The 16,995-nt window shown below is 53.2% G+C and overlaps 2 protein-coding genes across 4 annotated transcripts; one reads left to right on the forward strand and one right to left on the reverse strand.

The window, feature by feature from the left end:
- Nucleotides 1–606: 606 nt before the first annotated feature.
- On the forward strand, nucleotides 607–5,335 carry C10H1orf210 (chromosome 10 C1orf210 homolog). 2 transcript variants are annotated; one of them, XM_063407296.1, is made up of 4 exons: nucleotides 607–932; nucleotides 3,140–3,299; nucleotides 3,943–4,089; nucleotides 4,538–5,335. In XM_063407296.1, the coding sequence occupies exons 1-4, from the start codon at nucleotides 846–848 to the stop codon at nucleotides 4,885–4,887; spliced, it is 744 nt and encodes a 247-aa protein (XP_063263366.1). In that variant the 5' UTR covers nucleotides 607–845; the 3' UTR covers nucleotides 4,888–5,335. The 2 variants fall into 2 exon arrangements, with proteins under 2 accessions (XP_063263366.1, XP_063263365.1); XM_063407295.1 differs by having other exon boundaries at nucleotides 613–932; nucleotides 2,792–3,299.
- A 2,079-nt stretch (nucleotides 5,336–7,414) lies between these two features.
- On the reverse strand, nucleotides 7,415–16,504 carry TMEM125 (transmembrane protein 125). Of its 2 annotated transcripts, none has more exons than XM_063407298.1 (3): nucleotides 16,204–16,504; nucleotides 14,648–14,786; nucleotides 7,415–10,900 (listed from the first exon to the last, which is right to left on the reverse strand). In XM_063407298.1, the coding sequence occupies exon 3, from the start codon at nucleotides 10,592–10,594 to the stop codon at nucleotides 9,932–9,934; it is 663 nt and encodes a 220-aa protein (XP_063263368.1). In that variant the 5' UTR covers nucleotides 10,595–10,900; nucleotides 14,648–14,786; nucleotides 16,204–16,504; the 3' UTR covers nucleotides 7,415–9,931. The 2 variants fall into 2 exon arrangements, with proteins under 2 accessions (XP_063263368.1, XP_063263367.1); XM_063407297.1 differs by having other exon boundaries at nucleotides 14,644–14,786.
- Between the last annotated feature and the right edge of the window lie 491 nt (nucleotides 16,505–16,995).

The following is a 16,995-nucleotide window of genomic DNA, read 5'->3' on the forward strand; positions in this document are numbered from 1 at the left end:
AGGTGTAGCCAGCACTTTCCCTGCCTGGCCTGTGGCTCTGTCAGCCTTGCCCCCTTCACCTGCCCCATTACCTCTGGGCACAGGAGCAGATCTGATTTGCCAGCAAACACCCATGAGATGCTGCTTTGACATGATTTCTCAGACTTTCACTGACCCCAGCAGGACTGGCAGGGAAAACTACTAATAAGTGGTAGGTCTGCAGGGTGCCAAAGGTGGTGGGGCACTCCCATCCTCTGGGACCCTCACGGACAGGTGCTGCTCACTGAGCTGCTGCTGCTGGGCCCAGAGACCTGCCAGTTTGCTGCATGCTTTAAACACCTTTTTGCTGGAATCCCAGCAAGACTAATTTCCCTGTAGGACACTTTCCTGCTGCCTCAGCCCCAGCTTCCCCGGCCGGGGCTGGCTGTGTGCCCCTGGTGGACCAACACGTGGACCAGGCTCATGCTGCTCTCCTCCAGCACAGTGTCTCAGGGCAGGTGCCACAGAGGTGCCCCTCGTCCCTCTGGAGGCCCCCCAGCACCTCCGGGTGTCCTGCTGCCACTCCGGCAGCCCCACGCCAGCCCATAGTGCAGCCCTGGTCACCGATCGCGGGCGGCACACGGGTGGGAGGTGATGGGCGCGGCTGTTAATGTGTAACTGGCACCGCCACCTTTCACCAGCCCGGGAGCAGCGGGGCCGGGGCTGCAGCCGGGCCGCGTCCCGGGCGCTGCTCGCTGCCGGCCGGCGTGTGGGGCTCGGTGGCGGCCCTGAGCCGTGCGGCCACACCTCGCCGGCACGGCCGGCTCTGCCGGCTTCCCGGCTTTCCCCGAGACTCGTTTTTCTGGCCGGAAGTTTCCTGGAGCCAAATGGCTCCTACCTGCCTGCTCTGCTGGGTGTGGAGCCTCCTGCTCTGCTCGGTGGTGACGGGACACCCCTGCAGCCTTGACCACCAGGTAGGGGGGCCGTGGGGCCGCGGCGGAGCTGGGGGCGGGCAGGGCCCCGCTCCTGGGCCTGGCACCGCAGCGGGGGCGCCACGGGGCGGCAGGGCCTGGCAGGCAGCTCCTGCTCTGCACGGCTCACGAGAAGGGCAGCGATGGAAACCCGGGGGAGCCAGCGGAGTTAGCTGGGAGATGTGCTGTGCCAGAGGCCACCAGCCACAGGGGTGGTTTGCTCACGCCCAAAGCCTGGCTGTCCTGCTCCCAGCCTTGCGCTGAACATGTCATGTTGCCCAGCCTGTTCAGCAGAGCGTGGCCTGGCAAAGCATTGTCTGATCCATGGCAGCTCTGACTGTGGAGGTCTCTTGGCTGCAGATGTAACGCAGCTGCCCGTAAGGGGTGCACGGCAAGCAGCCATGAGACACATCCCTGAGGAGGTCCCAAGCCCTCACTCCCTTTCCCGGTGCATAGTGATGCAGTGACTGGAGCCAGGGTGATGGCAGGCATGGGGCCAGGATCCCTGAGCACCCGGCAAGGTGCAGGAAACACAACAACCCACTGGGACAAGCACTGCAGCCAGCAGCTTGGCAGCATCAGGCAGGAGCTGAGAGAATGAAGGAAAGTGGCTGTCATGGGCCACTGACCTTTCCACTGAGCTCTCAGTTATTCCATGCAAAGGTTTGCACTGTTTTCCAAAGACTCCCTGAACCCAGCTGTGTTGGAGCTAGAAACAGGACCCATGTGGTGCCCCTATGGCTTGGCTCAGTTATAACCCAGCCCTCAGCACCCCAGTTTAAGGGCATATCTGTTCCTCTACCAAGCAGGAGCAGCAGGATCTAGTACGAGATTTAGGTGGACAGGAAGATGAAAAGAGAGGTGAAAGAAATGGAAAGCCCAGCTAGCTGGAATGTAGCCAGACGTGGAAACCCAGGACTATGGACTTAAAAGCACAGCATCTCTGCTTGCAAGGTCCAAACAGCACTTAGCGGGAGCTTGTGCCTGCCTAATCAAACTTAAATTGCTGACCTGCTCTCTGGCAGCTTCAGATTAGACATTTGACCCCCTCCCACTAAAAGTCCAGGCAAGAGTAACCCATGCTGGGGACTGCTCCCCAAAACTGTCTGAGCTGGGGCACCCTATTTTACTGGTAAAAAAAATTAAAATCCATCTGTGTGGGTTGACTAATCCTTCCATCCTGCTCTGCTGGTCTTTTGGGACAGTGAATGGTCCTTGGTCTGTTTTATTTCCTGATACTGACATAGCCAGCCAGCAGTAGGCCACAGCTACTCAGTGTATCTTTGAGAACATGGGAGAGATGGAAGCATTGGTGCATTGTCCTGCACAGGCCCCAGGGAGCTGCTCCTGGCATGGGTGACTGGTACAGGTGCCCACAGCTCTGCAGCCTGGTCAGCTTCCTGCCTGCCCTTGCAACAGGCAAGGCTTGCCTGCTTCCCTCTCCAGCTGGGAGGATGCCCCTGTGTCACACAAGAGCTCCCAGGGGGCTGGAGGTGGGGATCCAGGGGAGGAAAAGGAAGGCCCTCTGCAAACTGACCCTGTATGACAACTGCCCTTTACGGAAGGATGGAGGTGACAACCTGCTGTCTTTGAATTCATCCATTTGGGTTTTTCCCCCAGCCCTGCATGCTCCTCCTTTACTGTTTCAGTCAGCTGCTCTCAGTCCTGTGCTGTCCTGCTCACCTTTCTCCATTTATCCAGGCCCGCTCCAATCTGGCAGCTCATGTGTCTTTTAAACGTGTGTGTGTCTTCACTTTTCTAAACTCTGTGAGTGTAATTAAGACATTTGAACCCTTGGGGAGTCTCTGTAAAGACACTCCCCGTCATGGATAGTCCATCTCAGACAGTAGCTCTTTTCCCAGGGATGGGCTGACTGCAGTGGGAAGAGCCTTCAGCATGCTCCGAGTTCCCTTCCAAGAAACATCACCAGTTTGGATCTCTCCTTCAACTCCTTGGTCATGCCCCACCACAGGACTCTTTTGAAGCATTTCCCTTCCCTGCATTCTCTCAACCTCTCCAGCAATGCCAAGCTCACGCTGAGCCCAGCAGTCTTCTCCAACCTCGGGGCGCTGCGTCTGCTGGACCTGAGCAGCTGCGGCATCACCCACATCCACACGGACACTTTCAATGGCCTGGGAAACTTGCACACACTGCTTCTAAGAAACAACAGCTTGCGAGAGCTTGATGTCCCTTTCCTTTTGCCACTGAAGGCTCTTTTCCACCTGGACCTGCAGCACAATGCGCTGGTCTCTGTGGACCCTTGGAGCCTGCAGCTGATGGAGACAGTCCCATGGGTCCGTCTGGAAGGGAACCCCTGGGTCTGCGACTGCAGCGCGCACCCTCTGCAGCAGTGGCTGCAGCGCAGGCCAGGTGAGCACGGGGGATGGGTGGCAGGGGATGTGTCGGGCAGGCAGAACCCTGAGCACAGGAGTCTTGCTTGATCCATTTGCTTGACCCCTGGGCAAGGTCTGAGATGGCGCTCTGTCCTACCCTGCTGAGGAACAGCAAACCAAAAGGTGATGTGTTTGTTCCTTGCTTGCAGTTACGCAGGACACCATGGATTTCTAAGAGTGTCAGCAGGATGACATGACTACTCTTCTGGGAAGTGGGTTGCACATACACTTTGGCCTCTAAATCCATCTTTATGTGTCTTTGTGGAGTGACCACATTTTCATTGTTGAGGCCTTGGCAGCTTCCTCTCTGGAGCCAGGTCAGGCTCCAACCATCTGAGCTCAGCTCTGAGTAAGAGCAGTGGGTTTCTGTGGGTACCCATGAATTTGTCTGTATTCAGTTTAAAGGAGCTGCTAATCAGAGTCACAGAGTTCCTTTGTCAGGGGATTTTCCCTTTAGTTGTTCCCTACAAAATGCTGAGGGTCAGCGAGTCTGTAAGGCAGAGCCATGAGCACCTTGCAACACATCGCATCAACCCAGGAGCAAGCAGGAATCATCTTTACTAAACGGGAGAGGGGATGGGCGCAGACCCCCATCCCACCTCAGCCCATTTGTCTCCCAGCTGTGCAGGTGACCTGCGTGTCGCCCCCAGGCCTGAGGGGCCAGGACATCGCAGCTCTGGATTCTCAGGACCTGGGCTGCCAGGTTAAGCAGCGGTTTGCTCGTGCGCTCAACACAACACAGCAGATCACAGTGACTGAGAACAACAGTAAGTTGTGCAGATTTACAGGTGTCTGTAGGGTCTGGCACCTTCCTGTCCTCTGTCATACTGGATGGGGCTGCAGGTGGAGACCCCCTGCTCTGCCCCACAGTCCCAGAGGCTGGGGCTGCTCGGCCAGGCTGGTGCAGTGACTCGCTGGGAGGGTGACCAACACCTGGAGGTGTTTGCTGGCTTTGTGACTGGAAAGTTCACAGGTGCCACGAAGCCACATGGAGCACAGACCCGCAGTGATGGGCAGCAGTACCAGCCAGCTGTCAGGCAGTTTTGCCCCCAGTGTTCACACTCCCTTGGCAGCTGGGTCTTGGTGAAGAGCATCTGTATGGCTCCTAATGAACGCGATCTAGTGCTGGCTGCACACTGCAGGCAGTCACAGGGCTGGAGAATGGGGAGCGCTGGGTGTGCCTCAGGCTGACCATGTGCCTTTCCTGTGTCACAGCCACTGCACTGCCTGCCGGGAAGGGGGGAAGGAGCTGGCCATACCTGGTGGGATTCATTGTGTCAGCGATTGGCATCTCCATCCTGATCGCACTGGCTGCCAAGTGCAAGCTTGCCCACAAGAACTTTGCCAGCTACCGCCACCGGCCACTGCCCGAAATCAGCTCCATCGGAGGCAGCCCCATGGAGGACAGCAGCAGCTGGGACAGGGGCTCCTGTGGGAGCCATTCCATAGCTGATGCTGCCGATCTGCAAGCTGAGGATGATGATGGCTTCATTGAGGACAACTACATCCAGCCCAGTGAGCAGCTGCCAACAAAAGAGGAGCGGGAGTTGCATCGCTCCATCTGAGCTTACAGGCTTACAACTCAGCCTCCACTGCTGTGGCCTCTAGCTCTCTCCCTAGCTCCACTCCTTTCCCACCTGCCCTCGGCTTTGGGCCCCACATGTTTGGGGCAGGAGGAAAGGAGAGGAGGGGAGAGAGGGATGAGCTAGGAATGGTGATGGAGCTGCAGGCAGCCAGTCCCAGAGTGTCCCAGCATGACACCAGTAGGCTGCACTGTCACAGGGACACCAAACCAGCTGCTGCTTTGCAAGCCTTGCTCGGATGCTAGGGCTGAAGGAGGTGGTGCCTATCGTGCTCAGGAAGCTGGGTGCAGTGGGAAGAGGAGCCTGCCCTGGTGCTGCCATGGGGTCTTGGACACTGGCCCCACTGCCCAATGGTGCCAGACCCAGCCCTGCTCTGTCCCTGAATGCATTGTCACTCTGAGGTATGATTAAAACATGATTTGGCCCTGCCTCTGCCTGCAGTGGTTTGTTGGGATCTCCCAGTGGCAGTGCCAGGAGATCCCCAGCCCCACAGCTGGGGTGTGGCTTTTTTTTGCATGTTCTTTCAAGGACCATAAATACATTTCTCTAAGTGTGGCAATGAGAGACCACATCTGTGGCACAATGAATGCTCTTGTCCAAACAAATATTTCACCTGCAGGCAACCTTGGTGCATCATCACAGGGTTTTTGTGCATGTCTCTCTAGCCATGGCCCTTCTTTCTTTTCTCTCTTTCCTCTCCAGGAAGACAAGCTAAAAGACACCTTTCTCCTGTGAGCTCTGCAGAGCTGAGCAGACTCATCAGTGCTGCCAGTTTCAGTTCCAGGCACATGCGCTGGGGCAAGATGACCCTCTTCTCCAGTACCCATTACAGTTCCACATGTCTCTTTAACTGTGGAGTTGTACAAATGTGATAATTTTTACATTCCTGTCATCTCTGTGGTACAATGAACAGCACATGAGACACAGGTAACTGCAAGTTATTTCTGTTGGAGTCGGTCATGCCTTCGTGGGTTATGCTGGAGTTAAAAACAGGGAGAAGCAGTGACATTCACCTTTAGTAAGTGATTCATAAGGCTGGTATCAACCAGTTGGGAAGATTTCCCAGGGTACAGCCCAGTTATTACCATCCCTGATAGCTCAGGAGTCTCTCTGTCATGCTCCAGAGCATGAGGTATCAACACAGGACAGGATTTCTCAAAGGCTCTGCCACACAGCTAATTACCCCACCTTCTTCAAATCTGTTTCACTGCTAACTGCCATTCTATTTCTTCACTCATTAAAACATTTACAGTGTATAAAAAAATACACCTCAGAGAATGTAAACCAAAGGGGAAAAATGAGTCCAGCATTGGATGGATGATACAGGCTAGAGGGCAAATGTCCCACCTGAAGCCATGACCAGGAGGAAAACCTGCTGGCTTCTTTCAGTGGTCAGCCAGCTTTTGCTCTTAAATGCCATATTTCTGAAGTGAGCTTTACTTTTTCAGTTACTGTCTCATCATTTGCCTTCTGGGCTCATCAGCTACCCATGAAAATACATGATATACTGTATTTTTGGAAATTTCTAATATCTTTTGGGTAAGAGATATAAATCTGAGGGCTGGGAAAAAGCATTTCAGTTATCTTTAGAAGGATTTTTTCTGGGCTTTTCAACATGCTTTTCATTCACATGAATTCATGCTAGATGCAGTCTTTTCTTCTTAGTCTCGGTGATGTTTTAAAAGAAGTTGAGAATACAAGTGCCCAGGCTTATTTGTTCAGGATCTTACTCACCAGTCCCCCAGCACTTAGTGGTTGGATGACTTATCTACTTTGACCCTGCTGATAGGCCTACCCATTTATTTCTTAGCCAAGCAGACATGGCAGGTTTTCTTGTGTGTATGCATGTCTGTGTGTGTGTGTGCATTTTCTGTCCCCTCTCAGGCAGCTGCACTACAAGTGGGCAGGAACCTGGCAACTTATATTTGGGGGGGAAATAAATCTGGCATGCAGAGCTGGGACTGCAAGGGATCAGAGCATGAAAAGGAGGATCCTTCTGCAGGGGTCCACCCAGGAAGCTGCTGTGAGGGCTGGCTGAGGCTGGCCTGGAGCAGGAGCAGGTATGCAGGCAGACTGGTTCCAGGCTCGTGTCAGGCAGTGGCTGCTGCTGCGAGGCTCAGCCCTGCCACAGGGTAAAACAGCTTCTCTGTAAACAAACTAGCACTGACATATCCAGGAGGCTTTGTGTGCGCCGTGTGAGCATCTTTCAGCAGCATGGCCAGGTCTCAGGTTCACAGAGCAGTGGTAAGGGGATCTGGATATGTCTGGGTTATTAAGCAGAGGGGGATTAACATGCATCTGGAAGTTGGAGTTGTGTATTAGGAAAGAAGTACATGCATTTCTGGGGCTGTGGTGGCATTGCCACACTAGCTGGTGATCCAAAACCACAGCCACATGAGGGATCCTGGGCTTTTGTGATTACAGCCCTGGGCTGAGGCCAGCCCTGAAAAGCCCTGACACCTCCTGCTCTGCAGAGAGGCCTGTGCTCAAGTATCAGCCTTCAACATAATCAACTTCTCTAACACTTTATTATGTATGTCCACACACAACACAGGAACTAAGAAACAAACCAGCGCCTGTGTTGCAGAGGGGAGTCAGTGACTGGGCAGCACAGGCTGTCCCTCTGGGCAGCTGGACACCCAACCACCACCTTCAGGTACAGCCTGTTCTCAGCCATTGTCTCCTTGGGTTGCTGTCCTGACCCAGTCAATCACCCTGTTCTGGCACAATTCACAGGCACTTGGGGCACATTTTGAAGGGGCTGTGGAGGGGCCAGGATTCACATTGACGTGCAGGCAGCACGGAGCTGCGCGCTGGGCACAATCTCACCTCTGCACAGAAATGCCCAGATGTGCAAAACAGCTGGTGTGCAGGCAGCTGTGGCCTGCCAGCACGTGCGGGCTGGTGGAGCTGGCAGTCACTGCTGGAACACTGGTGCTGGCAGAGGCGGTGCAGCCTGGCACAACTGCACATGCACTGACACAGACATGCAGAGCAGCAGCAATGGTGATGGTGCAAAACCATTCAGCTCTGGCCTGTCCCCTCCTGTGTAGACACAGGGGTTCCTGGTGGACCTGAGGCCAAACAACCCAGAGGGGCAGAAAAGCTTGGCTTTGAAGAGATTTAGCACAGGAGGATCTGAGCTCACCACCACCTTCTGAGCTCTTGGGCAGATTAAGGGAGGAGATGCAGAGAGAAGAGGAAACAGCAGTTTAATAAAATCTACAGATGATGTGAAAGTGGCAGAGGAAAATATAGAAATAACAGAGAGAGAAAACCCCAAATGAGGTACCTGTACATTGGAGAAAATAATCCAAGGCTTCAGGCAAAGGAAAGTCAGCAGAAGCAGGGCAAGAGCAGGGGGATATAGATGTGGTCTCATGAGATCTCACTGAATTGGGGATGGTTGGTCTGGAGCTGTGAAGGGGTGAAGCCCTCACTGCCCAGGTGATGGTGAACTCTGGCACTGCCTTCTGACACTGACATGGACAGTTATTTATGCTGTTAGCAAGGGAATCAGTTACCATCCTCTTCCAAAGGAATTTGCTACCAGGTACCAAAAAACAATATCTCAGTCTCATTCCATTGCAGAGGAAACTTGGCAAATAATGAGCAAAACCATCATCTGGGGCAGAGCAACTCAGGTGAAAGAAAAGATGGGAGCAGACAAGAAGATGAAGAATCACAGAATAGTCTGAACTGGAAGGAGCCCAGAAGGATCATGGAGTCCAACTTGTAAGGGAATGGCCCACATGTAGATCAAACCTGTGACCTTGGTATTATTAGCACCATGCTCTGAACAACTGGCTAAGAGGAAGAGAAGGTCGTGCAGAAGCATCTTCAGCAGGAGCTTGGGATCTGTGTCTATGGAAAGGGCAGTTGAAAGGGTTAGTGGGTCTATGAGGGAAATGAGAATTTTGACAGGTAAATTAGACTTAAGTCACAGGAAAAGTTCCTGGAGTGAATTGTTAATTTGCCTCTGGGAGAGACACCTTGGTGATAAAACAAGACACCTTGTAGAGATAAAACACCAAAAGAGCTCCAGGGACAGCCCAAGTGACAGTAGAAGAACTTTTCTGCCCTGCAGCAGCTGCAGCACTTGGGAGACAGAAACAGCATGGGAACAAGCAGGGACTGGGATGAGCTGTGGGACTCCTGGCAGCAGAGGTGCCTGTTCCTGGGAAACTCCTGTGGGAGGGCACAGCACTCTCCCCTCACACAGCTTTTGCAGAGGGCAGCCCCAGGATTCTGGCATCCCATCACCATCTCTCAGCAACTGCACCTTGCTGTTTGTGGCTCATGTAGCTGGAGCACCCTGGCATGATAACAGAGCCCCAACACTCAGTCCAGCACAGATAATCCATCAGGGCCTTCACACTGACACCGTTTGATCATCCCTTTGACAAACCACAGGTGATGGTGGGCTGCAGAAATGTGACACTGGAACAGATCCTGGCATTGCAAACACAGACAGCATTTCATGTGAGGTCCAGCCATGCTGTGGCTCAGGCACACACAATCCTAAGCAGATCCAACACACTCCTACAGACACCGATAATTCCTTGGGAGCAGCCCCTGCAGCCATACCTCCCACCAGGCTCCCTCGTGCCTGCTGACACGCAAAATATCTCCTGCCATTCACCAGCTGCTAAAGGCTTTAATTCACTTGGGAGCTGGAGGCTCTGCACAGAGCACAGGCTGGTTCTACACCACCTGCAATCACAGCCTCTCCTGCCAGGACAGCATATGACAGTTCCAGGAACTGCAGGAACTGTGCTAGTACCAGGGTCCCCAGGGATACAGGACAGGCTCACCTTCACTCTGTAACATGGGCCACAGCCAGGCAGGCAGCAGCTGCCACAGGAGGCTTTGTGGAGATAAAATGCCAGCCAGGTCAGAGCCCGCCCAGGCACCCCGAGTCTGTGCTGTGCCACCAGTCTGGGGCAAAGCAAATGCCAGTCATCTCCAACAGAAACACAAGGCACACGGGTTGTGTCTGCTGAGGCTCACGCAGAAGTGTCCCGGCTCAGATCAGGTTGGCCATGCTGGAGGTGGGAGGAAGCCGCCTGTTTCCAGCGAGGCGGCCGGAGATGGTGAAGACGCGGATCTCGCCGGTGTCCAGGCTGCGAGGAGCCGCCCGGCGGCAGGAGGTGCACAGCAGGTAGAGCAGCAGGGAGAGGAGGATGGCGCTGCCAGCGGTCAGGAGGATGACCCCGCTGGTGAACATGCTGGCCAGCGGCCGTGCGGGGCTGAGCTGCATGCTGGTGGTGGAGAGGATGGTGAGCACCACCCCGCAGATCAGCAGCACCAGGGCGCTCAGCAGCAGCACCAGGCAGTCCGAGAAGCCTCCGCTCTTGAGGAGCTCGATCTGATCCCGGCTGCGGATGCAGTTCATGTCCTGGATCGCAGAGCTCAGCAGCTGCTTCAGCAGCACCAGCAGGGCCAGGAGGCAGAGCGTGGTGCCCACGGCGAGCCGCCACTCTCCAGACCGGCTGCTAGTGCTGTACAGCAGGATGATGCCCCCAATCCCGCAGGCCAGAATCAGCACCACGGCCATCCCATAGCACAGGATGGCCTTTTTGGGGTCCTGGAACCACCAGAGCTCCACATGCTCTTCCAAGATATTCCTCTGGATGTGGTCCGCATCCGCAGGGGTCCGGGGGCTGCTCAGCTCTGCCAGCTCTGGCATGGTGAGCAGCTGGGTAGAGAGGGCACAGAGGTGGCACAGATGAATTTGTACCCCTACAGTAAATGGAGGGTCAATGCAGCAGCAGCAGTGAAGGCAGCTGCATTTCTCCAGCAGTGATGTCTTGGTCTCATTCTTTGGATCCTGATGGAATTTCCTTTTGCAGTGGTGCCACCTGGAGCGCTATGGTCCGTGTGATGGGGTTGGGCCCACCACTGAGGCAAGGCTGTGAAACATGATGGAGTGTTCCCAGAGCAGCACCACAGGTGAGCAGCCAGGGCTGTCTCCTTCCTTTCCTTTGTCTTTCATCTGAAAAAGTCAAGAAGAGAAGATATCATTAAACAGAGACCCTGCTTCCCTGTACCAAATAACCCTGTGCCGAACCCTGGGCCTTGGTTGCTCCAGGCTGGCCTGCAGACCTTACTGCGTTTCCCTCACAGAAGCCCCGAGTGCTGGAGAATGGATCAGCCGCACGTCTTCCCGGGAGACCTCCATGTGCTGTGGGGGAACCCCGGCCTGCCCCCAGGGCGAGTCTCCTGCCTCCCCAGCGCCGTGTGCCCTGCTCAGAGGCTGCTGGCACATTGCTGCCCAAAGGACTCTGCCTGCAGCTGCTGCTGGCAGCAGGGCAGGGACGGAGCAGAGGCAGGTCCCTCCTGGGATAAAGCCCCATTCACAGCTCTGGCTTCACATGCTCCCTCATCAGCATCAGCCTCTTGTCACCAACTGGCTCTGCTGCCCAGAAGGGGACGTGGGGGTCAGGACCGGGGTTTAACTCTTCCACTCCAGTGGCTGGAACAGTGAGAGCTGCTGTAGTTGCATGTTCTCAGCCCTGTCCCCATCCCTGCACTGCCAGTGGTTTCTCCTCAGAAGTCCCCTACAGAAATATGGTAGCTACATCTCCAGTGATCTTAGCACTTCCCTGGAAAGAGCCCTTAGCTGTGGCCTGGCACCCTGAGATTTTGCCCTTCTTGCTGCTTGTCTGTGAAGCACTTTGCCACTGGAGGGGAGCAGAGGAAGGGCAGTAGTGGCTCTGAGGTGCTGTGCTTAGCTGGACTCCCCTGGGCACAGCACCTTGTCTCAGCCCACCACTCATGGTTCTCAGGCTTGTGCCCCTGCTGTCCTGGCCCCCCTCAATACTTCTTTGGGCACAGTTTTAGACCGAGAGTGGAAACCACTTGCATTTCTCTCATATAATGTTCCTCCCTGGCATGTGAGTGCTCCAGCTGGTCCCACAGCACCACAGGGACGCTCTGGAACAGCTAGTACCCAAACCATGCAGAGGTGCTGGAGAGTTCAGCCTGGGCACATGTCAGGAATAGCTGAGCCTGGGAGACCCTGGAGACCCAAGAACAGCCTCTCTGGTCACCTCCTAGACAGGATAATGCACCCTTGACCACCACAGGTACACACATGAACTGCTCTGAGTCCTGCAGGAGCCCATGGCAGGGACAGGAACTGACTCAAGCCCCTTGTGTCAGAGCTGTGTCACTTCTCCTGGGTGGGGGGACAGCCACTCTGCACTCAGGACTCCATCAGCCCATGTCAAACACACTCTGCTTGTACCCTGCTCGGCACTGGGGCTCATTACACACAGGCAGGGACAATTTATGACTTCCACACACGGCAGCCCTGCACACACCAGGGATCTCCTCCCATTGCTCTCCGTGCTTCTGTTCTGCACAGACTGCATCCCCTTATGGCAATGGCTCTGCTGCCAGCAAACACCTCTAAACCCCCTCCATCGGGCCCCAGCCAGCACGGAGCACAATTGTGTGGGGAGTGCCCGAACCAGACACCGCCTGACAGTGTCAGGCCAAGCTCCTCCTGAGTCACTCCCCGGCTGTGATGGAGCATGAGGTCACTTTGGACGTGGCTCAGGGCCTGCTGCCAGGGGCACACGTGTCCAGGAAGTCTGTGAGCACGGCGGGTTCGCAGGCCCTGAGCCACCAGCCCTGGGAGCTGCACAGGGCTGTTGTGCAGAGCTGCTGCTGCTGGCAGAGCCCGGGCAGTGATGGGCTGCGGCACAGAAACCCGGCTCCAGAGCAGGCACCCTTGCTGGGAGGCCTGTGGGAGACCTCCAGCTCCTGGTGGGGCCAGAACAATCAGAAAGCATCAATTAGAGAGAGAAAAGAGCTGTGGTTGAGTATGTTGGTTTGTGCCCCTGGGATGCACTTTGATTTTTCATGACAGCAGATACCTTGTGTAGTCGGCGTGTGCGAGTCCCCAGGAAGGTGAGGATGTCATGGGGCACTATTAAAGTACAGAGAGGCAAGGAGACATCGAGTCTGGAGTTGTTTCCTCAGCCTATGCTTGGTGCTAAACATTGCTCCCTCCTGCCTTTCCTTCTCCAAGCACAGAGGCACCTTATCTTCTTACCAGTGAATGGGTGAGTCCAGTAGATAGCGAGTTTGTAGATTAGATTGGACTAAGAGAACATAAAGCTTGGAGAAGTGCAAAGTCTGTGTCCTTCTGCTGCTTGACCCAAGTTATGTGAGTCAAACAGTAAACAAAAAACCCACAACAGCATAAACCACAATGTGGGAAAATGTGATCAAAAATCAAGCTACAGCACTGCATTTGCATGTTACTTTTTAACATTTAACCATTTTAGTTTTTTATTTGCTCAGAAGAAGGACAAGGGAGCAAAATAAAACCATAGGAGCATCTGGGCGAGGAACAAAACTAGGTATCACCTCTACAAGCACGTATTTCCCAGTGTTATATTAACCTCTATTAAACAAATTATTTGGAGAGTTTCCCAGTGTTACATTAACCTCTATTAAACAAATGATTTTGAGAGGCAAAGGCTTCCACTGAAGTATGCTTTCATGTTTCCTTATGTCTGTTTAAAAATGTTCTGGGAATATAGTATTTTGCTCTAAAACCATCCACATTTGCTTTTCTGGACTCTGAGAGTTTGTGTGCTAGTAACAGTATTTTTACTCCTAGAATTACAGAAAAATCAAGGTGGGACTTGTGAAGTCACCTGCTTAAAGCAGAGTTCAGCTAAAAGTCAGGCTGAGCAGGTCAGGGCCCCATTCATTTAGGTGCCAAGGGTGGAGGATCTATAGCCCCTCGGGGATCATTCCAGAGTTAAATCACCCTCACTGTGAAACATTCCTCCTTAAATCTAGCTACAGTTTCTCATTCCTCAGGCTGGGTGCCTTGCCTCCGACCCTCTTCAGAAAACTCTCTTTATATGTTAAACCAAAGCAGCCCTATCCTGGGCTGTCACCCAGCACTCCTTGAAGAAGGGATGAACCCAGATCTCACTTTGCTGCTCTGCTTTCTTGGCATTGTGCAGCACATCACTTTTCCAGATCAGACCGAGAGAAAGCAAGGAATACAGATGCCTGCTCTGCTGTGAGGGAGGGCAGCCATCCAAAGCTGTTACCCCTTCTTTTGGTGTTCTTTGGGCCACCTGGTCTCACTGGTCTGGGACAGACCATAACAAGCCAGTTGGCCCATCAGATCGGTGTATTTGATAGCGTGGCTCACAGGTCATTAATATCTGCATTTACTGACTACTGAAGCCAGCACCTTCTATGCTCCCATCTCTGTATGCAAGAGAAAAAGGAGGAGAGGACCAGCCCAGCCACACAATGCTTTAAATCCAAAGAGCACATTTCAGGAAAAAAGTGACATGCTGTCCTTCCCCACTGCTGGCTGGCAGCTGTGGAGGAAGAACAGGAAAGCACTGGGAATGCAGGAAAACAAAAATATTCATTTCCTTTTTCATTGTGTTGGTTGTTTTTTTCTTTCCCTCCTCTGACACCATTTAACTGGAAATTGAGGGTCATCATCGATGTACTCCTGGCCACTCCTGACTGCAGGAGTGGGAGATGCACACTGGCTGAACACCTCAGAATGATGCATGCATATATGTATTTACTTATAAACTTTTTGTGCTTAACAGACGGATATCTGATAGGCCATGGGACTGTATATTAACTAACACTTCAATTTCAGAGCCACATACAATTCAGCTCTTGAAATATTCCTCACTTCCCTCCTCTTCTTGAACCCAGGGTACCCCTTGAAACAGTGCTTACCCACAGGGTTCAGAAGGGGACGTCTGGGGATGAGACAGGTTCCTGCAGTATTTCCTTGTACTTCCAGCCTTGCAAGGGTTTTATGCAGCTTTTATGTGGACTTCGTGAACATCATGGAGACTGGGAGAGTCCAACAAGATTTGCTATAAAATAACAATACATAAAATTATTTACATGAGCAGTGTGGATGAGAGCCAACAGAACTTCACAATCTCAAACAATTCCGTTCTCATATGCTTCTTTGCCTGGTCTGTGCATAGCCTGTTTAGGAGGGACTTGCCACTACTCTGTGCCTCACAAAAATCTTTAGTCCAGAATAGGCATAAACATTTTCCTGTAATTTCATGTAATTTTTTCAATTTCCAGTGCTTTAGAAAGCATTTCTTTACCAGGAGAGTCAGCCCTGAATTGTTGTATGTCCAACTGAAACAGTACATTCTATTCTGTCTATTGTATTCCAGTTTGTCTGTTCTGGCCTATTGTATTGTCTATTCTATTGTATTTCAACAGAAAAGGACGTAAAATGATCATCTAGTCCAACTGCCTGACCGATTCAGGGCTGGCTAAATTCAAGCATGTTTTTAGGGCATTGCCTAGAAGCCTCTTCACCACTGACAGGCTTGGCGTATCAACCAATTCTCTAGGAAGTGTGTTCCATTTTTTGACCACCTTTCCAGTAAAGAAATGCTTCCTAAGCATATTTGACTGTGTTCTAACTCTCTATAGGCTCAAAGAGAATAAAGCTCAAAGTTTTATGACTGAATTACTGCCAATGCACAAAGCAGAGGCTCTGAGTGTCAAGGTGCTCAAGGCCTGCTTTGTGAGTATGTGGGAATGTTCCCTCTCTGAGAACTCAGGACTGGGGATAGAGGAACTTCAAGGAATGGGAGTAATGTGGCTTTTATGTGGCATCTATCTGTCTCGCCCAAAATCCTAGCAAGAGATCCACACTCCTTTGCCTGCCACACCAATTCCTGATGCTCCTCCCTTCCTGGGCTGCTCAAAATCCATGCAAACCTGTGCAGTTTGATCTGCACCTCTGGGGAGAGCCCACCCTTTCTCCCCTGACAGATGGATAATGCTTTCCCAGAAATGAGCATCTGTCCCACCAGTGCTCCTGCCATGTGACTCCATTTGGGAAGCCCTGGGTGATGGTGGACTGCCCCTTCCTTTCCCCAGGCCTAGGAGCTCTGGGCTTAAGGATGGTGGAGGGCTTGTTGTCACAGGGTCAGTGCACAGCTGCCTTTTGCACAGATTTAGACAGCTTTGGATGCTCCATTATAAAATGTCACGTTCCTCTCTGTATGCTCAACAGGCATCCATTGTCCTGACCCCACAGAGCCTCTCCTGATGCACCTCTGCCAAAGGTGGCCTGGGATAGCCAAGGGAACAAGAAACTCCCAAGCCTTACGTGCTGAGAGCAAACAATGGCACAAGGAAGAAATGAATTGGAGGCAAGAAGCAGGGTCTCTTAAGAGGTGAGTCTGAAGCAGCCTCAAAGCTGCCAGCAGCTACTGCTGAAGTTCCCACACAGCTCCCAGGGAGGAAGAGATCACTCACCTGCGGCAGACGCTGCCCACACGCGATAACCCAGCACACTTCCCTGCTCCAGCCTGGCAGCAATAGTTTTTCCTGGTTTTCTTTCCACTGGATCCAGCTAACGAGGGAGCCCACGGGGAAAATATCTCTTCCTTTTCTCTTGCAAGTGCGTGCCAAGAGCCAGGTGAGGCTCCCCTTCCTGGTGCCGCGGCAGCAGCGAGGTCCGGCTGCGGCCCTCACCTCCTGCCCGGGCAGGTGCATTCCCCAGCTGGGTGGCGTCTCAGCAAACCTGCTGCTGCTCTTGGAGACGCTCCAGAGCCGCGCCGCTGTGCAGGTGCTACCCCTCCCTCCCTGCTCGGGCAGCTCTGGCCTCTGGCCACACACCGATCCTGGAAGGTGCCTCATTTCCTCCCCGCTGGAGGTGAAGGGGTGCCAGAGCCAGCGAGCAGCTCCCAGGCAGCAAGGTGAGGAGAAGCCTGCAGCCAGGCTGGCAGTGCTAGGGGACATTTGACACATTCAGCAAGTATTTGGTATTAAATAAAGTAGCTCCTGCTCTACTGTATAGGTTAGGGCCATCCAGTCATAACAGGGCTGCCTCTTTCTGTGGCAGAAGTTCACTCAAGTTGGGCAAGATGCTGCTGTCACATCTTACCACCAAAAGGCAGCTGCAGAACCCCCTCTTTGGGAGACGGCAGCACCAGCAGAGTTTACCATGGTGCACAAGAGCTGATTGCCTGGTAATCCAGTGGGAAAAAAGGGTAACCATTTTGAGAGGAATCAGAGAAACAGAAAAGGATTAATTTAAGAGATGAA

This window comes from Prinia subflava, chromosome 10 (genome assembly GCF_021018805.1).
Source record: "Prinia subflava isolate CZ2003 ecotype Zambia chromosome 10, Cam_Psub_1.2, whole genome shotgun sequence".
NCBI classification, from domain to species: domain Eukaryota; kingdom Metazoa; phylum Chordata; class Aves; order Passeriformes; family Cisticolidae; genus Prinia; species Prinia subflava.

Excerpts from the sequence above, each read along its gene's own strand:
- C10H1orf210 (XM_063407295.1), top strand. The coding sequence starts at position 846 with ATGGCTCCTACCTGCCTGCTCTGCTGGGTGTGGAGCCTCCTGCTCTGC. Across the intron at positions 933-2,791 it reads CCTGCAGCCTTGACCACCAG|GGATGGGCTGACTGCAGTGG; the intron begins GTAGGGGGGCCG and ends CTCTTTTCCCAG. Across the intron at positions 3,300-3,942 it reads GTGGCTGCAGCGCAGGCCAG|CTGTGCAGGTGACCTGCGTG; the intron begins GTGAGCACGGGG and ends TTTGTCTCCCAG.
- TMEM125 (XM_063407298.1), bottom strand. The coding sequence starts at position 10,594 with ATGCCAGAGCTGGCAGAGCTGAGCAGCCCCCGGACCCCTGCGGATGCG.